General features: G+C 38.2%; 1 protein-coding gene across 1 annotated transcript; it reads right to left on the bottom strand.

Annotated features, from left to right (window-relative positions):
* Positions 1-3203: 3203 nt before the first annotated feature.
* On the bottom strand, positions 3204-25674 carry ABCE1 (ATP binding cassette subfamily E member 1). The gene is made up of 18 exons (XM_070948920.1): positions 25530-25674; positions 22866-23024; positions 22508-22593; positions 20747-20844; positions 18250-18367; positions 15584-15721; positions 15317-15386; positions 13457-13553; positions 12628-12717; positions 12142-12263; positions 10487-10708; positions 9459-9518; positions 9319-9377; positions 7587-7697; positions 7344-7486; positions 7120-7242; positions 3812-3923; positions 3204-3666 (listed from the first exon to the last, which is right to left on the bottom strand). Exons 2-18 carry the CDS (start codon positions 22966-22968, stop codon positions 3619-3621), a joined length of 1800 nt encoding a protein of 599 aa, XP_070805021.1. The 5' UTR covers positions 22969-23024; positions 25530-25674; the 3' UTR covers positions 3204-3618.
* Between the last annotated feature and the right edge of the window lie 2 nt (positions 25675-25676).

The raw sequence follows: 25676 nt of genomic DNA, 5'->3' as shown, positions 1-25676 counted from the left end.
ACTATCAAATTTTAACATCAAAATTTTAACATCAAAATTTTAACATCATTTTAACGTCAAATTTTGATCCTATCGATTTATATTCTGACAAAAAATGTATTACAGGTTTATTTTTACAGTAGATAAAATATACAAATGAAAGGTTGCAATTTAAGAGACAAAGCTAAACTTTCTCTTGGATTATCAATGAATAAAATTACTAGTTAAAACTTTCAGGAATTCATGTCACATGGTATTGATCTGAAATGTAGAGACATGTGCAGCATCATCTGAAATGGAAGAACTAGCCTAAAAATAACCTAGAGAGAAATTGGTCCCTTCAAAATATATTACATGTTTGGGATAATTTATTTATAATCAACAGCAACCAAAGGATAGTAAGGCTAAACTAAAAACTCAGGGTGTGTGTCAGTTCTCAGATATTTGCTGTCCAATTTTTCATATGGCTAAAAATATTTTTGTCGTGCGAAGGCTTATTGTGTTCATTTAATTTTGGCAAAATAAATTGGGTATATTTGGAGCCTGTTGCAGATAGGTCTTGGTTTTTCACAAAACAAATTGCCAAATACCTTTTATACAACATTGAGGACTGGGTAATTGAAAAGAACTTGCTACTCAAAGGGCAAACTGGATTTAAGTTTGGTCACTCTACCATTCATAATTGTTCTGTTTTGTGTCATCTGATAGAAAAATATATAGCTAAAGGGAGTGAACTCTTTGTAACTTTTATAGACCTTAGTGCAGCATTTAATTCAATAAATGAGCGGACCTTCTTTGGAAGAAATTTAAGAATCTGAACATTGAGCCCAGACTCATCTCTTTAATTAAGGCATTATACTCAAAACAGGAACACATACTTCCTTAAGAGAAAATTAATATCAATAAAAGGATCAGACAAGGATGTATACTGTCTCCCATTTTGTTTAATCTGTATATTAACAATATCCCAAACTCCATTCAACGGATATGCATATGCCTAAAATTAACATGTAAACATTCTGCTTTACGCAGATGCCATAATATTGATGCCATATATTCAGGAATAGGGTTGAGAAGCCGCCTGTGCAGATTTTCTTCATATTGTGCACTCTACCTGAACAACAATTCTAAAATTAAGGTACAGGTAGTTCTCAATGTGGAACCATTTGTTTAATGATCATTTGAAGTTACAATGGCACTGAAAAAAGTGATTTATGACTGTTTTTCACACCTTTGACTTGTCAAGGTCATGTGATCAAAATTTGGATGCTTGGCAACTGGCATGTATGACTAAATTAACTGCAATGATTCACTTAACTGGCAAGAAAGGTGGTAAAATGGAGCAAATCTCACTAAACTATCCTGTTCAACAGAAATTTTGGGCTCAATTGTAAGTTGTGGACTATTTGTAGTTGTTTTGGGGAATAAGTGGATCCAATTGGAGCTTGGATAGGGAACATAGAGATTTAGTTGTATCTAAATTTAGTAGTTTTTTCTGCAGAAACAGGTTCCTGGCTCCTGCATTTTAAGAGCTACAGCTTTAAAAATGCCATAAGGCAGCTCACCAACCATAGATACTTGAGTCCTCTATTTCCATTCATAAAGGTATGTAACAGGAAAATAGTTCCAAAGATCGCATATGGCACAGAACCATGGGAATATATAAATGCCTCCTTATTGGAACATAGTCTATTATCTGAAATGTATCTTGGGGTGAATAAGTCTACACAAACTCCAGACAATGGACATATCCTTTTTGAATGCAAGTTGTACTCTGCAGAAAGGGCTACTTACATAGATTATTTAAAAGCTAAAGAATACTGGGACACGTAGGATAAACTTTGCAGGGAATGAATCTGCACATCACTAATACAACTACATTCTTTATATCAAAGGCTATTTTGAAGAGGATGGAATATTTAGATCAGTCTGTAGATGTGATGACTTATTATGAACATGTCCTATTTTCTTTGTATCTAATTGTACATATGTATTTGCTTTACTGATATAAGTTCTATTCACAAAACAAAAGGCCAAAATGAAACGGATATGAATATGAAATTTACAACTGAATTGTAGAAAAGGAGCTTTGTATAATCCTTTATTTACAAAGACGTCTTTGTGCAGACTAATCATGACTTTTCCTCCAATAAAAAATGGTACCTGCAAGTAAATTATCTGACTTAACACTTGCTCCTATTACTGATGGCAAATTAAAAAGTTTCTCAACAGAAAAAGAGCAAAACAGGGCCTCTAAAACAGCAGTATTTGAACTATTATATTACTTAAAGCTGAGAAATAAACTCTGGATCTAGCAGATTCCTCAGGAAAGAATTGATCCCATGGAAGTAAAGCTATTTCTAAACTAAGCAAGTACAGTTAATTCTTGCTTATTGTAACTGGAACTTCTCAGTAAGCCACACTAAAACACAATGTCACATGACTGTACTGCATGGCGACAATTCCTGGTTATCATTAAGCAAATCCTGTGATGTTTAGCGTGGCATCATATGATCATCATTTGTGACTTTCTGCTGGCTTCCCAACTGATTTTGCTTGTCAGAAGCTGGCAATGAAGCTCACAAATGGTGTTGTGACCATAGGATGCTGTGATGTAATTGCGAGTTGGTCACCAAGAGCCCAGATCACAATCACATGACCATAGGAACCCTGCAATGGTTACCACCTCTTCAATGCCATTGTAAGTGTGAACATTTGATGAATAAATGATTGTAAAGTGAAGATTGCTACCTATACACAATTGTTTTTTCAGCAAAGGTTTTAGGATTTTATAAGAATATCCAACTACAAATCTAATCTAGTGAAGGTACACATTAGAGGATTTGTAAAATACTCTAAGATATTAATTCAAATGTGTTTTTTAAATCACTAAGCCTTACAATCTTGGGTTTCTAAAAAATTTCCAAGCCATTACATGTATTACATTTTCAGTCTGATGAATCAAATATACTAGAATTCCAAAATATGGAACACACAAATCATCACTAGCAGAAGCTATATCTGCCAATACGTGAAAATGTGAAATGGATGGCTAATGAAATTCCATTAGATATGTTGTTTATAGCACAGTTTTTACTCACCCTAGTATTCCACTACAAGCAATCGGAAAAGAATAGAGTAGGAACTCATCAGTACTCTTGCTCCTCAAAACTTTATACACATTTTAACCATAACTGAGTCATTAATATTCAAAACAACCGCTGTAGATTTAGATGGGCATTTATTTAGGAGCCTCTCATTTTGCAGAGGTTTTATGATAGTAATTTGTATGATGACCACCCTGTACAGAAAACAGCTAAAAAAACGTAAAATTGGAAACATGCCAGCATTTGGTATGTTAATAAGTTATATTTGAACCAAAATCCACAGTGAAAAACACAGTCTCTTTCTATGACATCAGCTGTATTTGCTTTGAAATATTACATCCAAAAGATGGCCATATCAGGCACAAAAATTGGTATTCTAACACTGCTTTTAGGCAGTGAATGTTACATAAAGAGCATCATTTTTACTCTTTTTAACCCCTGGAATGAGCCTTATATTTTAAAACCTGATTGTATTTTATGTAACAAAAGTTTTCACTGTTCCACTGTTCCAAATCAATGAACTATTTTTCAATTAATCATCCAAGAAAAAGTAATTTCCACTTTTCTTCTGTTCCACGTCCTGGGGAGAGAAAAACACTATTAATGAGCTTACTTAACACTCATAACTACAGAAAACCCTTCCACTACCACCATCCAACATTTTGCAGATGGGGTAAGTATATGTATGAGAAGAAAAAAATAAAATTTCTCATGGCTATTCCTACCTTGATTGAATTGACTTTGTTTATTCTTGGTCTATAGTTGTTTGGATCTCTTCTGAAAGTAATTTCCAACTGAGACAAAAACTTATTCATACCAGCCAGAAGAGTTTGAGGACTGTAAAGAAGATTGACAACAATTATTACATTTTAGATAATAAACAACTTTTCTAATTAAAGGAAAGCCATCTAGTTTGCCACTTATATTAAATAACATTCATGTACAACAAAGCAAACATAATTGAATTCATCAGGCATTTTGCTGTAGTCTAGTTAGAAATCTACCGTTTTCCCCATAATAAGACATCCCCTGATAATAAGCCCAATCGGGCTTTTGAGCGCACAGCAATAAGGCCGAGCACTTATTTCAGGGTTTAAAAAAAATATAAGACAGCGTCTTATTTTCGGGGAAACATGGTATTATGCTGGCAACTATTTAGGGGCAATGCATACCTGAGATATAAACTAAAGGGAAAAAGGTAAGAAAAGGATACTTGCACATTTAACATCCAGCCAGCCAAATTTTGCTTAGGCCTGTAAAGTTCTGTTTTAAGTGATTTTACCCAGCTTCCAAATGTACCTGTAGAGCTTTTCCAGCCTAAAAGGGACTTTGGAGATCTTTCCTGTCCGTAGACATAATATAGGAAGCAACCCTCCTCTTCCTTAATTGCTACTATTGGAGGCAAAAAATTAAAAAATGGTCCAAGTGCAAAGATATGAAATCAATTGCAGAGCTAGTAGAGAGGCCTGTGAAATGTAATAGAATTCAGATATTTCTTACACAAAGATTAGAAAATAACTACCCCCCAAACCTTGAAAGAGAGGAGTGGGAACAAATTTTCCATAGTTCCGGTTAGTGTAAGTACTGACATGAAAGCCCTTTCAACATTTAGCCAGCCTCTTCCACTTTGTGGAAATACCAAATCAGCCTCCTTCCAATTTGTGCACAAACATGCCCAAACAATGTAACAGTTTAATTTGCAAACTACAAAGGCTACATCTGTTTCCCAGCAACAAATTACTTAAGTGTACTAAACTTCCTTTGTGGTGCTCAGCTCTGTTCTTATGAAGATACATCTGGGTTAGAATCCATTTAGTCTAAATTACTAAGAAATATGCTCTGTGCTCTTCCATCAAAGGCAACTGTATTTCTTTTCCTGCAGTTAGGAAATGAGAATCTGCTAACTGAACATAAATTAAAACAACTCTGAGACAACTTTAGCTCAGTTTATCCTAGTCAAATTCTTCTCCTTTTGAGAGAGGCAAATAGCAGCTGATCTGGCTTACTGTCAATTCTCCTCCTACACTGTTTATGATGAAACCATAGAAAACCATGGTTGAGATCAATCTGCGATCACTTTACTCTAATGTACACAATGGCAGCCAAATATCCTTCTAATACAATCACTCTAATACCTGTAATAGCATTCCTAAAATTCTTTGACACCTTTGCCTGATACAGAAGAGTGTCTACCTTATCTAATGAACAAAAGATTTAACATCCCCATAATTCTAAGCGACACCCCCCCCCCCCCGGTTCCTGGATCACGATGGCCCGTTTTTCTCTCTTCCCCAGGCTCCAGAGCCTTTTTAGGAGCTTGGGGAGAGCAAAAAACGGGCCTTCTGGTCCCACTGGAAGTTGGCAAACAGGCTGTTTTCCGCCTCCGGAAGGCCTCCAGGAGGGTGGGGAAGGCTGTTTTCACCCTCTCCAGACTATAGAAAGGCTCTGGAACCTGGGGAGAGAGAAAAACGGGCCTTCTCCACCACACTCCGAGGTCCTCCGGAGGCAGGAAACAGCCTGTTTCCCTATTTCTGGTGGGCCCAGAAGGCCCAAAAATCAGCTGGTGAGCTGAGCTCGTGTGCCCACCGATGTGGCTACAGAAGCACAATGTGTCCAGGGCAACACGCTGAAAAATAAAATCTCGCGAGTTTGAGAAATTTGATTGAACTTGCAAGGTTTTCTTTTACAGTGTGTTTTTCTGGACACAATGGCGAGGAAAGCGACAGAGCTTGAAACGTAAGACCTGCGTCCAGCTTCTCGCCCGCCCCACCTGCCACCCCCAAATTGCATCCCTAAAGGGGATGGGTGGCTAAGCAAGGGGCAGGAGCCCTGCCATGCCTGGCAAGGGGGGGAGGAGAGAAGAGACAGCAAGGGAAGCCATGTCTCACTCCACACATCTCACTTCTCCCCCACCCCACCTGCCATCCCTCTCGATAAAGAGACGGCAGGGAAGGAAAGCAGCTGTTGCCATTGAGGTGGGACAGGATGTTTTGGGCCACTTGGCCGACGCTAAGAACAGGGAAGGGAGGGGATGGCAGTGACGGGACATCCAGTCCCACACTCGCCACCTCCTGCACCCCCAGAATAAGACCCCCGATAATAAGGCCAAGCTCTTATTTGGGGGGGTCAAAAGAAAATAAGACTCAGGGAAACATGGTATAATACAGGTTTATCCCCTTCTAACTCATTATAAATAGCTTTTATGTAAACTATGAGAGTTAATCCATATATTCCTTAAAAATATCTAATCCATGCATAAAATCACTGAACTCAGAATCTGTTAATTTCATAGCCATAAAACTATAGAAAAATGTAGTTCTTTACTTTCATTTGTCCCCATCAATGTCAGCCTTTTGTTGACTTTACAATGAATATAGTTAATTATCATATCCCATTCTAGCATTCTATATCTGTATAATTTCAATATTCCTCTGTTCCTTTTATTGTCCTATACATTCTAGGATACTTTTGCAAGACATTGTCACTAAGTAAGATTTTTGATTAAATATCCATTGTATGTGTATGCCCACACATGCAGTAGAGTCAGCACTGACTCTTGGTGACTGCATGTACAACTCCCTCTCTGTTTTCTTGGCAAAATTTCAAAAGTGATTTACCACTGCCTGCTTCCTGGGGCTAAGAGAGTGACTGCCTAAAAGTAAGGGGTCTTTGTGCCTAAAGTGGGACTAGAACTCAGTTTCCTAGCTTCTTGCCTGATGCCTTACCAAACTGGTTCAACTCTATATTATCTTAATCTTCATTATTCTGAACTAGTGCTCAACTGCAAAGTCATCTCTGATATAATATACAGAAAATATATCACAAGTGTTTATTGTTTTTGGAGCTGTCAATATTAATTTTTATTTACTTCTACTTTTATTTATTTATTAGAAGAGCTGCCCATACGCTAAAGGGCTTTTTTTTTGGTCTAAAATACAAAATGGCTTGGTTGAAAAATGTCAGTAAGACAAGAATGCAGAAATAATTCATTATAGCATAAGTAGTTCACTTTTTTTCTATCCATCCTACTTACCTGTTTGCCACAGTGCATTTGGATGGTATTCCATCGAAGACAATGACACGATCTGCTAGGTAGGTGGCCATTATAAAGTCATGCTCTACCACAAAAGCAGTTTTTTTAGCGTGAAGAATGAAACTGAAATAGAAGAGTTTATTTTTTGCAATCAGATTTTTCATAAATTACAATCGTCTTCAGAAACTAGGTATTTCTCTCTGCCTACGATAGTGCCAGCTTACCGTTTGATAACTCTAGCAGCCATCAGACGTTGCTCTGAGTCCAGGTAGGCGGAAGGTTCATCAATTAGGTAGACATCAGCAGGCTTTCCGAGACAAAGAGCAAGAGCAACTCTCTGCAACTCACCACCAGATAAAGTTTGCACCTAAGGCAGAATCACGTTTTTAAAAGTTTAGCTGGTAAATTAGGGAAGTTTCACATAAACTAACCTTAGTAACACAAGAATAATAACACAAGAATAATACCTCTTGATCAATGATATTTTCAATCTGCAAAGGCTTCATTACATCAGTCACAAACTGTGGATGTGTGTAAGCATCTCTGATCTTCTCATGAAGTAGCTGACGAACACTTCCCTATTCAAATTAAATCATATTTAGAATTAGGCACACTGAATTGAGTTTACTATATTATTCCTACTACTTTTGTTAGGGTGCACAGTCCATAACCATCTAACACCTAATTAGTGACTATCAGACAGAATAGGAGCAGGAGGCAAACTACTCTATCTCTATTCTTCAAACACCATAAAATAGCCAAGTCATCTCAAAAATGTGGAATGCCAGCGATTTTGGCTACCAAAAATTCTTAACTAAAGACAGGACTGGTTTATCTTCCAGAGGATTTCTGCCCTTATTCTTACCTTCAAGTTCTAAAAAAAATTAAAAACCCAAACATATATGAAGTCATTTCCAGGAGTTCCACCAAAGATTGGCAGGTTAGATGGTAGAACCCAAGCTATCTAAGTGAAAATATTCCTAAGGTTGTACTCAGGAACATTCCATGTTACCTCCTGACCATGCTGACTGGTTCATTTCTCTAATGATGCAAACATTATTTAAAAGTCAGTGTTTCAGAATATTAAAAGATTCATGGTCCTTGGAATGTGATCTAGCTTTCCTGAAATGTTCCATCCATTGACATAAACTTGTGCATATAACTACCCTCATATCAAACGTCTACTACCGTGTTTCCATGAAGCTAAGACTCAAGCAGAAAAATAAGCCCTACCATGATTTTTCAGGATGCTCATAATATAAGACCTATCCCCAAAATAAGCCCGTTAAACTGGGTGTGACTAGCATGAAAATGCTTGCGTTGGGGGTGCCTGTGGGAGCCTGGCCAGAGTCCCAGCTGCCTCTTGGAGATGGGGGCTCCCCGCCCTTCCCGTTTGCCAGGGCTGTCATGGGTGAGGCAGCGGATGGCTCGTCCCGCATGTGCAGTGGAGCTGGAGGACAAGGTTGGATGGTGGGGCCTCACCTCACGGCAGTAGCACCAGCAGCAAGCGGAGGCAGAGGCAGGAGAGGCACATGATCCAGCCCGCTGGATGTGCCGTGTGGCTGCCTGCCCCATCGCAGCCATAGGCAAGCAAAGACAGAATGGATTGGGCGGCCAGCCACATGGTGTGTGAGGTGGGCCGGATCATGTGTCTTCCCCTGCGCGTCTGCATGCTGCTTGGAGGGCCGGCCCCTTGGCCGCCGCACTCTGGGGCTGTGCAGCCCTCACAGCACAGATGGGTCAGAGCGCTGCAACCACTGGGCTGGTCCTCCAAACAGCAGGTGGAGGCAGAAGTGCGGGGGGAGGCACGATCCAACCTGCCAGATGTATTGTGTGGCTGCCCACTGACTCTGCCCCACTGTGTCTATTTGCCCATGGCTGTGAAGGGGCAGACAGCCAACGCGGCGTGTCCAGATCGCATGCCTCCTTGTTGCTGGTGCCACTGCTGTGAGCTGAGGCAGGTGACAGGGCATGGGTGGTGCCACACTGCAGCCCCTTCGTGCTCAGCCCCCAACATCCAACTTCGTCCTCTAGCTCTGTCACACACGCAGGACAGAACCTGAAAAGAAGCCCTAATGCATCTTTTGGAGCAAAAATTAATATAAGACCCTTTCTTATTTTTAGAGAAACATGTTACTTCCGATTAATGGATAGCACAATAAACAAAATATATATATATATATATGAAGCAGCACTTACGGTAGATTTTGGGCTGATCTTCTGCGGCTTATAGCTAACATTTAAAACAGGTACTTCACCTGAAAGAGATATACTATATGTAATATAAGTTATGGAAAATAATTTTTAAATGTTATGCTGAATCAATAAATAAACATTACTTTTATCATCTGGAGTAAGTCGCCCTGCAAGCATCCGAATGAATGTTGTTTTTCCAGTTCCTAAAAAATAGAAAAATCTTATTCAAAAAGCAGTAGTGTTGATAATGTCCATCTTAAGAACAAAGCACAGTCTGTTATAGTCTGCTGCTCCCTCTCCAGAATTGCACTCTCTTCAGAGAGTAGATACACAGTCCTGAACTGATAGAATCCTATCCACTTACTCATACATATGCTAAAACATAAGGGACTAAAGTATCACACATCTCATATATCAGATGCCTCAAATTCAATTTCTGCCTCACTGTCCACACTGACTGGACTGACCATGGATAAACAATTACCATGACACAGGCCCTTCACTCCTAATCCCTAAAAGAATCCTGAAGGAAACCATGGATGATGGTATTGAAAACCACTGAATAATCAAGAAGAACCAGCTCTGTTGCACTACCTTCATCCCAGCTCCTCCAGAAATCATCAACGAACAGAACCAACAGTTCTGTCTCAGTACAAAACTAGGAAGCTAGAAACTGGACAACAACTAGACTGTGGGATCCAGTGACAGCTTCCTGAGAGGGTATACCATTGCCTTCTTCAAGGTAGGTGGAACCTCCAGCTACCCCAATAAAGCAGACACTACTGTACAGATTCTAGCCACATCATCCCAGGGGCAGTCCTCACCAGCCAGAGGGGCATGAATCTAATAAAAAGGTATCTGGGTTAGCAATCACATGGACAGTGTCAAATTCTTCAGGAGCCACATGATCAAAGTCATCTCAGATAACCTTTTAAGATTTTGCTTCAATCACCTTGACAGGATTTGTCCAGTCAGAGTCCAATTGAAGCAATCTAGATGCCTATTCTTCAAATGGGCTACTTTACAGATGGTTCTATTACACATCTCTCAACAGTAAGGAAATAATCACTTTAAAGAGCTACCACACTAAATATCATTTAAATAAGATCAGAAGCACACAGGGCCCTCTCATGAAAACTCACAAATTTATTTTTTTTTAACTGAAACTCACCATTTTCTCCTAACATCACCATTATCTCAGAATCAGTGAATTCTCCAGCTACAATAGCCAGTTCAAACTCTCCCATCTTTTTTTTCATTCCAGGATATTTATACATACACATCTTTTTAACTTCTTCTTCATTAGCTGTCTCTGCCACTTTAAAAACTAACGATGCATCTCGAAACCTTAAGTTTTCTGTTGGGACATAACCATCTAAGAAAATATTTATGCCTGTAAGAAAAGAAGCTTTAGTTAATATTGTGAAATTGTCACAATAGATTTAAAAAATGCCCCCAAAATTCTCAGCATTTTAAATGAATCTGGCTTTCCCAATGACTTTTCTTGTCAGGTCACAAAAGGTGATCACATGACCCTGGGACACTGCAGCCATCATAAATATGAAATCATTGCTAAGAATCTGAATTTTGATCACATGACCATGGGGATACTGCATTACGACTGTTGGTCAGAAGTCATTTTTTTCAATGTCATTGTAACTTTGAATGGTCACTAAATGAATTGTTGTAAGTCAAGGATTACCTGTATACATAAAAGTTCTGCTATTTTGGAAATGAGATGATCTAATAATACAAGGTTTTTATAGGTAAACAGCAAACATTTGTTCTGCTCCAGCTACGGACCCCAAAGAATACAACACACACAAAGTTTGTACAAAACTTAATTTACTAAAATAACTGTCTTTTTCAAAACAAAGGCTGTTAAAGAAACTTTCTTAAAAGCCTACAAGAAACCAAAGATAAAGTAATCACAATCTTACTAAAGTTGGCAGAAAGCCCAGAAGCAATTTGCAGAGAATCCAGACACGAAGTAGAATGAACTAAAGTTGTTCCTTACAAATTGCTTCAGTCGGCGTTCCTTCTTAAATAGGCTAAGGGAGTGGCCAATTAGCCCCAAGCCTTACTCTCGAGACCTCCTCCTGAGGAGCCACTCCTGCCTTTTGGCCACTCTGCACACCCATGCATCGAGAAGAGGCTCCTCCTCTTCGTCCTCTTCACTTAAAGGAGCTTCTGGAGGTTCTGAAGGCCCTGGCTGAATCCCTGCCTCTGTCACCACATCTTCTCCAGCCTCCTCATTGTCCGACTCAAGTGCCAGCTGCACAGGCTGCTGGCGCAACACCACACCAGCCTCCTTGCTGTCAGAGTCAGCTACAATCTGCACAGGCCGCTGACGGGCCACAACAACATTTGGATACATAAAGATAGGGCAAAATCTATCAGAAGAGCATTTTATCCCCCTTTTGGGATATTTTCAACATGGTGCAGCAAGCTCTTCATTTTGAAGTGCTCATATCATATAACCTTTTACTGAAACAATGAAGAAAGGAAAAATTGAACTATACAATTATAGTACCATATCATATGCATGGTAAGGGCAAGGACAATAATTGATTTTCACAATTGATCTAATTACTATATCAGTTTTCTCCAAACCTGTGTTCTCAATTCAGCCAGAAGTAATCCAAAGCAGCAGGCTGATAGTATGTGTGAGAAGTATTTTATCTTTCATTTATAAGAACACACTTCTTAGGATACAGGCATATACTGCTTATATGTTTTACGTATAGATGTCAATGTATTTATTGCATCAAGGTTTTTGTATAAATATCCAGGACAGATGAAAGAAATAGTCTGAATAACAATTACCTTCTCTTACACTGAAAGGCATTGTGACGACACCATAAGCACTTGGCACACCGTACAAGCAGCAGATAAAATCGGAGAGATAATCTAAGACACTCAGGTCATGCTCTACAACAATAATATATCTAGAACATAAAAAGGTAAAGAACCAAAAGTTCAGAGATTTCAATTAAGCTTTTCTTCACATGTTTCAGTAAACATAACAGCAAGGTACAGTATTTTACTCGTGCAAAATAAACACGTGAATATCATTTTCTATCCTACAGGGTTTTAGCAACCGCATTTTACAAACTCAGTTTGAGAATTCTTTACTTCTTTTTGTTTGTAAAAAGAAATAATACTCATCGAGGTAAGAGTTAAAGGAACAGATAATTTCAAAGAAACAAAAACAAAAAAGTAGCAAAAGTTCAAGTTTTATTCTGAAAAGGATTTTTTTAAAAAAAGCATGTAACTCACATCATTTTAGGAATCCATTCATAAATGTCTTACCTGTCTGGATTTATTAGAGATCGAATAGTAACAGCAGCCTTCAGACGCTGCTTAACATCCAGGTAGCTGGAAGGTTCATCAAACATGAAGCTACCCCCCCCAAAAAAGAAGACAGGTTTTCATCAGTGTTAAAAAAACATTTTTCCCTGAAAAAGGACACCATTAATCCCAGTAAGCAATAAAAGGATGTCAACCAAGAGAGATCTGAGTATGGTGAGGCACAACGTAAACAGCAGACAGGACAAAAATACTGCACACAAATCAGTCAAAGGTGTTCTGAGCATGTGTATAGGCTTGACCAGTTACAAATTTTAAAGCATAACAACTTTGATGTATTAGACCAATCTTAATTTAATATTTTGATTCTTAAAACGGTTGGTTCCTTTGAGAATCAGGGGAGATATATATATCCCTCTCTCACTATTATTCTCTTGGAACTGGGGTTTTTTTTTAAAAAAAAATATAATTTTTACTAATTTTTTCACCTGCAATTAAAAAAAACCTACAGAAACATAAAAAGGAAAAGTAGAAAAAAGAAACATGAAAAAGCAACAGACTGCAAAAGAAGAGAGAAAAACAAAGAGATCTAAAGAAGTGAATTCCAATATTTTTTGTAGCAGTTGAAAACATGATTAATATTCCCACTCCCAAATTACATAAACCTTTTAAAGCTATAAATCCCAAAATCATCAGTTCATTTTCAGCAAAATGTCTATGAGTGTGGTTGCATGGGAGAGGGAGTGTTGCAGCCCAAGTGTACACTATGAAGTACAAGATCCTGGGATTTTGTACTCCATAGTGGAACTCTTCAGGATAAAAAGATACGTACATATCAGCTTTCTGAATGCAAACAACAGCACAAGCAAATCTCTGAAGTTCTCCTCCGGATAGATCTTCAACATTTCGTTCTCTTAGATGAGATAAATCTATAAAAGTAGGTTTTTTAAAATAGCAAAATATATATTACCATGTGCTAAATATGAAGATGATAATTTAAAAATATTAATTTATATGAAATTTCCTAAAATAACTGTTGTTCATACCTACAGAATTTCCCATATATGTAAGCGCTTCACTATTCCCTTCAAGAAAGGTACTAGAAATGGTCCTTGGTTAGGTCCATTACAATTTTTTAACATAGAAAAAACTGAATCCTAAACAGCAATTCTTGCTGATAAAAGAAATACTATTTTTCTTGATTTATTTTTTACTTTCTGTTCTTTCTCCTTCAAGATCCCACAATTCCAGAAAGTCTCCTCAATTTTGTGGAATATGAGATATTTTAATTGGATATTTTGATGTAATTTTCAGCTTAGAGATATAGATTTGATATGAAGTGGTTCCTGGAAATTTAAGAATGCTGGACATGAGTTAGTAAACAAAAGATACACAAAACAATTAATTCATCTGGGTAAAGCTATAAGGAGCAGTTGTAGTTCAGTCTGAAGACTGGACTAAAGATTGGTTCTAAATAAACAAATGGCAACTTTGACCAACAGTTATTGTCCAATTTATGTAGGCATTGACATATTTGACATTCAGTGATTGCCTCTTTTAGCACCTTTTTTTGCAGTTATGGCCGTAATGAAAAAGTAATTTTACAACTAATGCTTGCATTTACAACTTTTGCAGGTCTATAAAACAAAGGAGAGCTAAAATAAAATCATAAGCACACTTGCAGTTTCACTTAGCAACCAAAGTGCCAGACCCAATTATTATCACTAAATGAGGACTACTTTTATGTCACTGAAATGTGTTGAAAATCATGCTGAAAATCTTCAGTTGGTAAAGAGTGAAATGCTAGTTTGCTGAAGGCAACCAAGACTTCTAGGATATCTAATGCTGATTTTGCAATACTCTTATTGTGTACAATTCAAAACTATGACATTAATACTTTAAAGCAATAATAATTGGAAATGGGAAACCTACATGATTCTTTCGTTCAAGTCGAAAAGCACAGATATTCTTTATCTGAAAATTACATTGTAAACTAGAATCTTTGAGGAAGCATATTAAGGTTAAGTATAATAATATGTTAGAAAGACCTTGGGAGACGGGGTGAAGAAATGTTGCCAAGGGAAGGGTCAGATAAGACAGCAGTCTGCAGCTGCATAGTGGGCAGAGCAAGAAGCTCAGAAAGGACTCATGCTGTAAAGGCAGGATTGCACTTTCACACTTGCAAGATTCTGTTAATGTAGCTTTATAATAAAGCAGAATTAGCTTACTTGGTCAGATTTCTTGTGTGGTCTACCTGGGAAAACTAATAGTATGGGTGATACAAGATTGCTGGAAAAGTTTGTTTTGTAGTATGTCTCTATTTAGAATTCATGCTTTCATTTTGGACTCCATTAAAAATACTTTATAAAATTTATTTTGGTACAGTTCATCATTTTAAATAATTTCAGTTCAATTGGATTTAGTCATGTTTTGATTTCACTGAAATCAACCCAATTAGGAAACACAAATGTTTAAATCTTCCTGTTTTCAGCCTATTTCATATTTAATTTTTAGCTCTCTCATTGCTGGACAGGATTTCACTGAATGAGAATAAATAAATATAAAATTTAACATACTCTACAATATTTCATTAGCAGAGAATGTACTTTATTTTAAACAGAAATATATTTTAAAAATATTAAATGATTATGTAAACATTCCCAAAATAATTTGTGATGAAACTACCACCTACCAAGCTGTTTACATACAATGGTCTGGGTACCGGTTTCATCCTTCCTGTCCAATATTGCGCCCACTGTTCCCTGTCATAAGACAACCAAGTTGTTTTTTTTAAACCACAGGAGAAACTATACAAAACTGAAGCCTGCTATAAACACAAATGAGGTTAAATCTTTCATGAAGCTTTGAAAAATTCTCTCATTCCCGTAACTGATCAGTTAGCCCTTTCTTTCCCAAGCTGAGCATTGCATATCAGATATCCAATGCTCTTTTTACTCACTTTGGCAGCTTTTGGGATCTGGTCCACATACTGAGGTTTAATGATGGCCTTCAGATCATCTTCCAGAATTTTTGTGAAATAGTTCTGCAACTCAGACCCTCGAAAATATGTCAGGATTTCTTGCCAATCAGGTGGGTCCTAAACAAAATATTTAAATAAATGCTTATGGGAATAAAGCCATGGTTCAGAAAATAAAACCTCAGATGGTTATTCTGATTATATACCGGTACTTCATGTTCTGAAAAATGGTAATAGCTTCCAGATCAATATTGCAGATTCCATAAAACAGGTGTTACAGCAATTGGCCACTCCCATAGTATATTTTATATCGTAGAAGTGACTACTGTTTTTCAACCTTTAACAATTGTTCAGAAGGAATTAGTCTACAAGACATATAAGACAGCCCATCTTTTGCATATGGACCACAGGTAGAAAGATCATCATATATTCCTAACAGTTAACTTCTTAAAGATATGTATTATGATATCTAAGCAGATAAGAATACTTTAAAATTACAGAAAATTGAGTTTCTAAATTCTGTAGACAGATACAAATGCTAGTAATAACAAGGATTTACCTCATTTTGCAAGTATGGAATAACATTATCTAAAATATTAGGAGTGCAAGTCTGAACATCCACTTTATCTTCATGAATGCAACACAGGCATGTTATCAATGCAAGCAAACCACATGTAATCCTTGACTTATAATCATTCATTTAGTGACCGTTTGAAATTTCAATAGTGCTGAACAAATGGTGGTTGTAACTGGTCCTCAAAGTTTTGGCCATCACAGCACTCCCACGGTCATGAAATAGTGATCTGGGCACTTGGTGACTAGTTGCACATATGACCAGTTGCAATGCACCAGTCATGTGATTGCCATTTGTGACCTCCCCTATTGGCTTCCCCAGGTCATTGGGAAAGCAGACAAGGAAGATTGCCAGGTACTAGAGCAGGTCTCCCCACCTGTGCACCGTCTTTCAGCTTCTGCAATTGTGCCGCACTGGCCACTTGCATGCCCCAGTGCATCCATTTCTGCACCCTTGCACACTATCTGAGCCTCCTGCACCATCCTTACAAAGCCAGGTCTTGTCATGCCTCCTTCACTCCCTTATGCACCTTTTGGGGCAGGAAGTTACAAGCCACCTGGGACTTGCAACTCTCTGCCAGCTTCCCCACTAACTTGGGGCTACAGGGATTGTCATCACTAAGCGATGGGATCATGCTTTAAACGGCATCATGTAGGAATGGAAATTTTGGTCCAATTGCTGTTGTAAATCAAGGACTAGATGTACAAATTAAGTTGTCATATACAGGCAGTCTTTGCTAAACAAGCCTAACTCGGACTGGAAAATTGGTCGCTAAGTAATGCAGTCATGGGCAACTGCACTGCAACTGCTTCGCAATGGGAGTTCCAGTAATCCCAGTTAAGGTAGTTTAGTGAGGCCCTCACACTTTATCTACCCTGCCATGCTTGTCTCCAATTCAACTTCTTTTATCTCCTCCACTCCCATGTCTGACCTTTTGGTTGCCCTGCCCTGCCCCCTGCTATCCTTTGTCATCTTCTTTCTCCTTTAGCTGATGAGGCAGACCTGCCCAAGTCAGCTGCTAGCACCTGGGGAAAGTCAGTTTAGGATGGTGGGGATTGACAGGGGTAGGCAGTACAGTGCAATATGGTCAAAAGGACAGACATAGAGTGGGGGAAATAGGCAGATGGGGGAGCTGAAGCACATACTGCAATCGTAAATGCAAGTGGACTGTCAATGCCCAAATTTTGATTGTATGACTGTGGGGATGCTGTAACAGCCATAACCTTGAGGAACCAACTAATTTTTATTCAGCACCACTGTAACTTTGAAGAGTTGCTGAATGAACAGTTAAGTGAGAATTATTTTTAAATTGCATAGGCAGGGTAACGAATGGGAGATATAAAATGGTAGCAAAGAATTGCAAAAACAATTTGGAAATAACATGAAAGAAAAAGAGACAAAAATAAAGTGGAAACGTTTGTGGCACAATGCAGCACATGCTTTTTTTAAAAAATGGTTGCTTTCCAATTTTGTATTTGTTAGATTTCAATACATTCAATGTTTTAGATATCATACATGGATAAAATTATGATATAACCATTTAAAGTCATAATAAAACTAACTTGATAAAAGCACAAAATCACAGTGAATATTTAAAAAATAAAATATAAAGTCAATTTGATAATGTACAAAATTGAAAAGCCAAGCCCAACTGCATTAATAAAGATCAAAGACTTGGGAGAACAAATATAATTAAAGGGATCTTAATTAAAGGGAAAGCTAACCAGCAAACTTTCAAGCTCTACTAGTTTCTATCCACTCACCCATTCAAAAGAGTATCATGGTCAGCCCTATAAGGTAGACCAGACTAAGAAATCAATGGCATGTAGATCAATACTACTTTTATTATAAAGCTATAACAACAGAATCTTGCAAGTCTGGATTTGCTTCTTTCCCTCCTCACTTTATCTTAATGTTAACTAGGAGGGGCATCACTGAGATATTTCCTCAAATTAGATTCTTAAATGGGCAAACCCTGTTTATCTGTTGCTTCTGTAGTGATCTTCATCCTTCAAGGCCATTCCCAATGCCCTTTACAATTACAATTAGATAATTATATACTTGCTATACATACATCATATTTCCCAAGATTTGGTTTCTGCTTTCCTGCTAAGATTTTCAAGGCAGTTGACTTTCCAATACCATTTGTTCCAACCAAACCCAGCACTTCTCCAGGACGAGGAATAGGCAACCTTCACAAAGTAATTAAAATGCAGACAGTATTATAAAAAACAAAGTATTATATATTCCTTTATTTTCCAGTTCCATTGCCTTTAGAAGTAAATGTGCTATAATGAAATGTGTTATAATGAAACGGAGAATTATCAAAACTTTTAACAAAACTTCATTTGCTGTGCAAACGAGTGTTCTTGAAAATATTGTTTAATAAGCATTACAATCTAAATCTGTTTGAATATACTGGGTTGTGATGAGGTGTAGTCTGACCCTATTTATCGATAACAAGATTTCATTAATCTTGGTGACACGAGGCTGGCTCCAGAAGATTGTTAACGCTTCTTTGAGTGAGAGGGTCCTGCCGGCCGCTTTGAAAGAAGCGGTTGTGAGGCCCCTCCTCAAGAAGCCCTCTCTGCTGTTTTGGCTAACTATCGTCCAGTCTCCAACCTTCGCTTCGTTGAGAAGGTTGTTAAGAGTGTGGTAGCGCAGCAGCTTCCCCGGTACCTGGATAAAGCTGTCTATCTAGACCCGCTCCAGTCCGGCTTCCGGCCTGGGCACAGCACGGAAACGGCATTGGTCGCGTTGGTGGATGATCTCTGGAGGGCTCGGGATAGGGGTTGCTCCTCTATCCTGGTCCTGTTAGACCTCTCAGCGGCTTTTGATACCATTGACCATGGTATCATGTTGCACCGGTTGGAGGGGTTGGGGGTGGGGGGCACCGTTTTGCGGTGGTTCTCCTCCTACCTCTCTGACTGGTCACAATCTGTGTTGACATGGGGGCAGCGGTCGATCCCGAGGCACCTTGCTTGTGGGGTGCCACAAGGGTTGGTCCTCTCGCCCCTTCTGTTCAACATTTATGTAAAGCCGCTGGGTGAGATCATCCGTGGCTTTGGGGTGGAGTTCCATCAGTACGCTGATGACACCCAGCTGTACATCTCCACCCCAGGCCACCCCAACGATGCCCTTGAAGTGATGTCCCAGTGCCTGGAGGCCGTGCAGGCCTGGATGGGGAGAAACAAGCTCCGAATCAACCACTCCAAGCCCGAGTGGCTGTGGCTTCCGGCGTCCCGATATAGCCAGCTGATGCCATCGCTGGCTATTGGGGGTGAATCACTCGCTCCCACGGAGAGGGCTTGTAACTTGGGCGTCCTCCTGGACGCACGGCTGTCTTTAGAAGATCATTTGACGGCCGTGGCCAGGGGGGCTTTTTATCAGGTTCGCCTGATACGCCAGTTGCGCCCCTTTCTAGATCGGGACTCCCTACGCACAGTCACTCAGGCACTCGTCACTTCCCGCCTGGACTACTGCAACGCTCTCTACATGGGGCTCCCCCTAGGGTGCACCCAGAGGCTCCAGCTGGTCCAGAACGCGGCTGCGCGGGGGATTATGGGGGCGACGGGGTGCTCCCATGTGACACCTCTCCTGCGCGAGCTGCACTGGCTCCCGGAGGTCTTCCGGGTGCGCTTCAAGGTGTTGGTGACCACCTTTAAAGCGCTCCATGGCTTAGGGCCGGGGTATTTACGAGACCGCCTTCTGCCACCAATAGCCTCCCACCGGCCAGTACGCTCGCACAGAGTTGGCCTCCTCAGGGTGCCGTCCGCCAGACAATGTTGGCCGGCGACCCCCAGGGGGAGAGCCTTCTCTGTGGTGGCGCCCACCCTCGGGAACAACCTCCCCCCAGAGATACGTACAATAACTGACCTCCGGATTTTTCGTCGGGCCCTGAAAACTTATTTATTTCAACTAGCTGGGCTGGCTTGAGTTAAATTTTAAACTGATTTTAAATTGGGTTGTTTTTAAATTACGGCCAAAAATATTTAATCATTTTAAACTGCTTTTAAATTTTGTATGTTCTGTTTTTTACTCTGGCTGTTCACCGCCCTGAGTCCTATTGGAGAAGGGCGGTATAGAAATGGAAACAAACAAACAAACAAACAAACAAATAAATAAATAAATACAAGAGAACACAAACAACTTCCTGTGTAATAGGCTAAACTGCTTGCCAGTAGTAGCCTTTCAGAAAGCCACAAAGTAGTTAAAATTCTGCTGATCATAATATGAAAACTGGTAACTTGTAGAATAATTAGGTTTAATTGTTCTCACGATATTTCTTTGACAGAGGGAATGATTCTTTCATATAAAGAACATGTGCATATTGGCTCCAAAAATTGGACCACCATTCTTAAGAATGTGACAATACTACATGGAATCATCAACATCCAATTAATTAATTCAATCCAAGTAGATATCTAATAAGTGTATTGATAAGTTATCCTAAAGTTGTACTTATGCTATAAAGCAATTTTTCCATATTTTACAGAATGACACAAATAAAATATACATCCATATTACTTCATATTCACAATTATTTTTTAAGAAATGTAGTAGAGAGATACCTGTGAAGTTTGAAGGCATTGGCACAATATCTGTGAGTTGTTTCTTTCTCCAGGTTGCTAGGCAAGTTAACAATTGACAAGGCTGCAAAAGGACATTTCTGTAAAATAAAATGAGTTAATACATTTAAAAGATTACAATTAATAGAGCAAAGCATTTTACCCGCAGTTCTATTTTTAAACAATTAATAATGAAGATATAATTTTATACTTTATAATAGACTGAGATAGGTGGCTATAGAAATTGAATAAATAAATTTAAGACTATAATAGGCCACAAGGAGAAATTAAATGAAATTTATCTTGAAGTTGCTTGCAGAAGTAAATGGAAAGCTTATTTTTCATTTTCGAAGCAGAATACCAAAAATATACAGAATTTAATGTATAAAGTAATTGTCATGATTTGGACATTACAGCAACCATAATTGGGGAGAGCAAAGAAGCAAGAATTAAAAGCTCAAATTCTACAAAACAAAAAATTACAATGCACCTTCTTCAAAAAGCAGTAGTCTATTTTAAATACCAATCCCACTTTTCAGCCCAAACTGATCCATACATAGTGCCAAGCTTTATTGAATTATTGCTTAGTGCATTGTTTCTCACTGAGGTCCTTATCGTTTTGTAAATCATGTTTTATTGGCTCAATACAATATATAAAGCCAGTGAATAGCAGCCAATTCAATAAACCATTGTTTGGCAAGTTGTGTGAACACGTGCTACATTTACATGATACATGGATTACTATTAACATGAAAAATGCTTACAGATTATTCTTGATTCATAACCAGTTGCGAAACAACCATTCAAAGTTAAAATGTGTCCTCAAAAGCTACTTTTGACTCCATTTTGAAGTTACGACAGTGCATTAATAGTCACGACTGTATTTTAAGCACTTGGCAACTGGTTCACCTTTACCACTGTTTGCAGCATTGTGAGCATGATTTTTGACATATTTTGTTGGTTTCAGGTGTTTACTTCTGGTTTCCAGCAAAAAAATGCCCATTGAGTAAAATCAGTTCACTTAACAACCATGGAATTTGCTTAACTGCTACAAAATGGTCATAAAATCAGGTCCAGTCATGTGGTGACCTGCTTAACAACCGCAACTGGCAACTGTAATTTTGCGCTCAATTATGGTTGTATGTTGAGGACTACCTATACTTAATAAATAAATTGACTATGACATAGTAAACCACAGCCAAAACTGTTTGCCAACCCACTTCTTTTTGAGTGATCTCCCAGTAATAGTCAAGGTGGCTAGCTGATATTTTCTGGTTATTTAATTTTGTATTATCATTATTATAACATTCAACAGCAAGAAGTGTAAAGTGGACCATCAAGAATAGAGTGAGAAAAAGACAGATGCTTTGGTTTGAGAATGGAGATCTTCTGTGCCCACATAAAAGGTAAAACAAACAAACAAAAGTGCAGCAGTAGAACTGCTCTTCATTTAACTTCATTTCTCTGGAAAGCTAATGACTGCTTATTAAAAGTACTCAACTATTTAATCCTAGCCCACAGCTACTTAATCAAGGACAAATCAATCAATTTTCCTAATTGTTAAATCACCTGTTACCTATCCACAAAAGTAAAAGAGCACTGTGGAACATCAAACTGTGGTTTACATTTATGCAGAATGCAAGCAGCACAAAAAATAAGACATCCAACAATGGGGGGGGGGGGGAATTAAAGAAAAGCACCCATACTTGGAACTGTCCTATTTGAAAGATATAGAGGTATTTTTCAATTATTAATGATCCATACCTTAATACAAATACCGCAACCAATACATAACGTTTCAGAAATCCATGCTATTTTGCATTGTGATGTTACTTCTATGCACAATTTTCCTAAATAAAAAAATTAAAAAGAACAAGAATTATTCCGAGCAGTATTATCTCTGACTAGAATAAAATTTTGTAAATGGTCTCAAATAATCCTGAATTTAAGTATTTTAGGCAAATATTTCTTAACTTTGAAATAAAAATCAGTAAACATACTAGAATACACACCAGATATTTACAAATAAGACTTTATAGTTGAAAAATATGATTTTAAATGTTTTTTTCTTGTTCTGATTTTACATTTTTAAAAGAAGTTATATATAACTTGCATTTCTTACCCATTCGAACCACAGGGCAACTCTTCTTGCATTCCTGGCGACATTTCTTTGGCTTACATTTATCATGGTTCACAATAGCAATTCTTGTTAGTTTATCAGCCATAGTAAGGATTTACAGATTATGCACATAGACAAACTAAGGATTCTAAAATGATGATTCTAGAATAAAAGAACAAATAAATAATAAATATCAGGAAACACTGAAGAACAGTAGATATCAATGATACAGTAAAGTCAAAGAACAAGCATGCTTGGTGGGGAGCATGTGTTTCATCTCACTCTTGCATGGATTTTTGTGGGAAAAGCCAAAATCAGTCTTAGTCCTTCTTCCATGCCAGTGCCTCTTATGGAAAACTATTTAAAACCAAACTCTTCAGGATACAAATCTGATTCTTTATCAGCAACACAAGCAATATATGGACTGATATGAGAGTTTTTTTTAAAAAAAAAAAAACTTCAGTTCTTAAGCTGTAACTTTCAATAGCTTATGTCCTGAGTGCTTAAAGCTGAAAAGTACCTCTTATCCACATTTCTTTCTCATATATTTATATCACTAAATGTGACAGATTCGGAATGAGATCTGTAGTTGTATTAGCTTTTATAGAAAAAGTGAACACAATATACACAATAAAAAGAAGAAGAAAAAAGACAGTCACCATTTCATGGCTGCATTCCAAGTACAGGACTTAATTAAGTAATTAAAATAAAGATTTTTGTAAAACATAAAATTCTGGAGCCTTGATGTTACTCTGAATTTGGTTATTTATTTGCTTGTAGATATTTCATTATCCAACGAGATAACATCATCAGTGCACTCTAGGTTATTCTCCTGGCAACCTAGTTGCACTGATGTTATCTTGTGGGTAATGAAATGTCTTCAAGAACACCCAGAGCAACAGGGACTGCACAGTTCAATCCTGAACTACATATATTATTTTCTACTGTAATTACATAAAACTCAAAACTTTATTTACTTGTTTGCTGAATTTATAGGCCACTTTTTGTAAAAATATGTTTGTCAAACAGCACTTAAATGTATCCGATATCAAAGTCTAAATCAAAAACTGATTTAGTACTATTTGATCAAGTATACTGAAATGCAGAATGTGTATGTAGTTCTAATAGCCTAGTTGAACTTTACATTTTTTCATCACCAAACATACATAGAACTTTAATATAATACAATAATTTTCCTGATAGTCAGTTTTTTTACTGACTTTTTGTGGATAATCAATGGACTAACACTAATATTAAGCAAAGTACTGAGCAGTGCTTTGTTTGGAAGGAAAACAAGAGTTTCACAGCACTTACAGAGAGTATCTGCATAAAAGTACATAAACTTTCCTTGGGTTCATGTGGCCACCGTTTGCAGCTGTGGCACAATCTCAAAAAAAAAAAAAAAAAAAAAAAAGCCCTGAATGTGTTTAAGTAGCTCATGTCTGATGCTATCTTGCATTACATATACCCAAACGCCAAAGCAGTTTTTCTCTAAAAATTCAGAATGTTGCTGAACCCCAACTGACATTATCTCCAGACTGCCCAAAATTCTATCTGTTCATTCTTTCCATCCATAATTATTAAACTACTGAAAATGTGGGACGCATTCACATGCAACAGTTTACATCCACTTGTTGTAGATGATTAGCATAATACAAGACTCATAAAGCAGTTTTGTAATGTTGGCTCAGTTAATAAACATTTCTGGTGAAAGAAAAATTATTTAAATATCCAGGGATTATACTACCACCAATTATCTCTGCTACCTAATAACACTGACAACTATGCTGTCTGTTTTATCACATTTCTAATATGAAGGCTACAAATTATCTGGTGAACAAACATGAGTTTAATACTTTGCCATGATCATCCTTTTTTTATAGCATTAAACCGTATTTATTTTTTACTTCATTGATATAACATGGGTTCCAGCCCAGGAGACATTCAAAGCTTAAACAAATATCTAAAAGCAGAGGTAAAAATAGCCATTTTAATGGTCAAACCAAAAGGGTTTCATAAGGATCAGAAGAGTCAACAGACCAAGTGGAAAAGGGACATTTTCTAACCAGGGTGCCACCGCTGATGGGGAAAGCCTTCTGATCAAAAGGATCTTGAATAAAGCCGGTTCTTGGAAGAGAGTTTTGTCGAAAATAAATGCTCTCTATAGACTTAAAAGACCTAAATTTACCAAAAGAGAAGAGTTAAGGGGCTCACCACTGCGGTGTCACAATTAAAAAGTGCCGGATTGGAATCGGGAAGGATCACATTTAAGTCTACCCAACTGTTAAGTTTGCTGAGAGACTTTGGGGCCGTCATTTTTTCCTCGCCCAACTGTGGTGAGGATAAAGGGCTGTAGGGGCGATTCAAAGCACGTTACACTGAGCAATTCATCAGAAAGCGAAATATAAATGTAAGGGCTAAGAAACAAATGTTCCCCGGAGACGAAGAAGGGCTGTCAGTGGAACCGCGGCGGTATAAATTAGGGATTGTTCGGCCTTCTCACCCGCGAGGCTCCCCTCTCTTTCACCGCGACGGGAAAGAAGCCTCGAGGCAGCTGGACAGCTGCGGCCCAGCCAGCCTTATCTACAGCCACCAAACCAAACTCCACATGATTGGAGAAGAGGGGCAGACCGGGCTCAACTACCACTATCCGCTAGCTCCACTTACCAGAAAAAAATTAAGAAGCGGGAAGAACGAGAAGGGGGGAGCTACGAATGGAAAAAACTCCCCGGGCCTCCGCGGCTCACAGGTGGACACGGAGACAATGTGCTCCGACTGCCACCCGGCCAAAATGGCCGCCAACCTTAAAGGAGG

This window comes from Pituophis catenifer, unplaced genomic scaffold (assembly GCF_029215685.1).
Source record: "Pituophis catenifer annectens isolate HBS135680 unplaced genomic scaffold, rPitCat1.0.hap2 SCAF_8, whole genome shotgun sequence".
In the NCBI taxonomy this organism is placed as follows: Eukaryota; Metazoa; Chordata; class Lepidosauria; order Squamata; family Colubridae; genus Pituophis; species Pituophis catenifer.
This window is presented reverse-complemented; position numbering and strand designations above follow the sequence as displayed.

Coding starts and splice junctions, on each gene's coding strand:
- ABCE1 (XM_070948920.1), bottom strand. CDS start 22,968: ATGGCTGATAAACTAACAAGAATTGCTATTGTGAACCATGATAAATGT. Junction 18,368..20,746: donor AATGCCTTCAAACTTCACAG/GTATCTCTCTAC, acceptor TACTTTGTGAAG/GTTGCCTATTCCTCGTCCTG. Junction 3,924..7,119: donor AAATGCACTGTGGCAAACAG/GTAAGTAGGATG, acceptor TCTTCTTTACAG/TCCTCAAACTCTTCTGGCTG.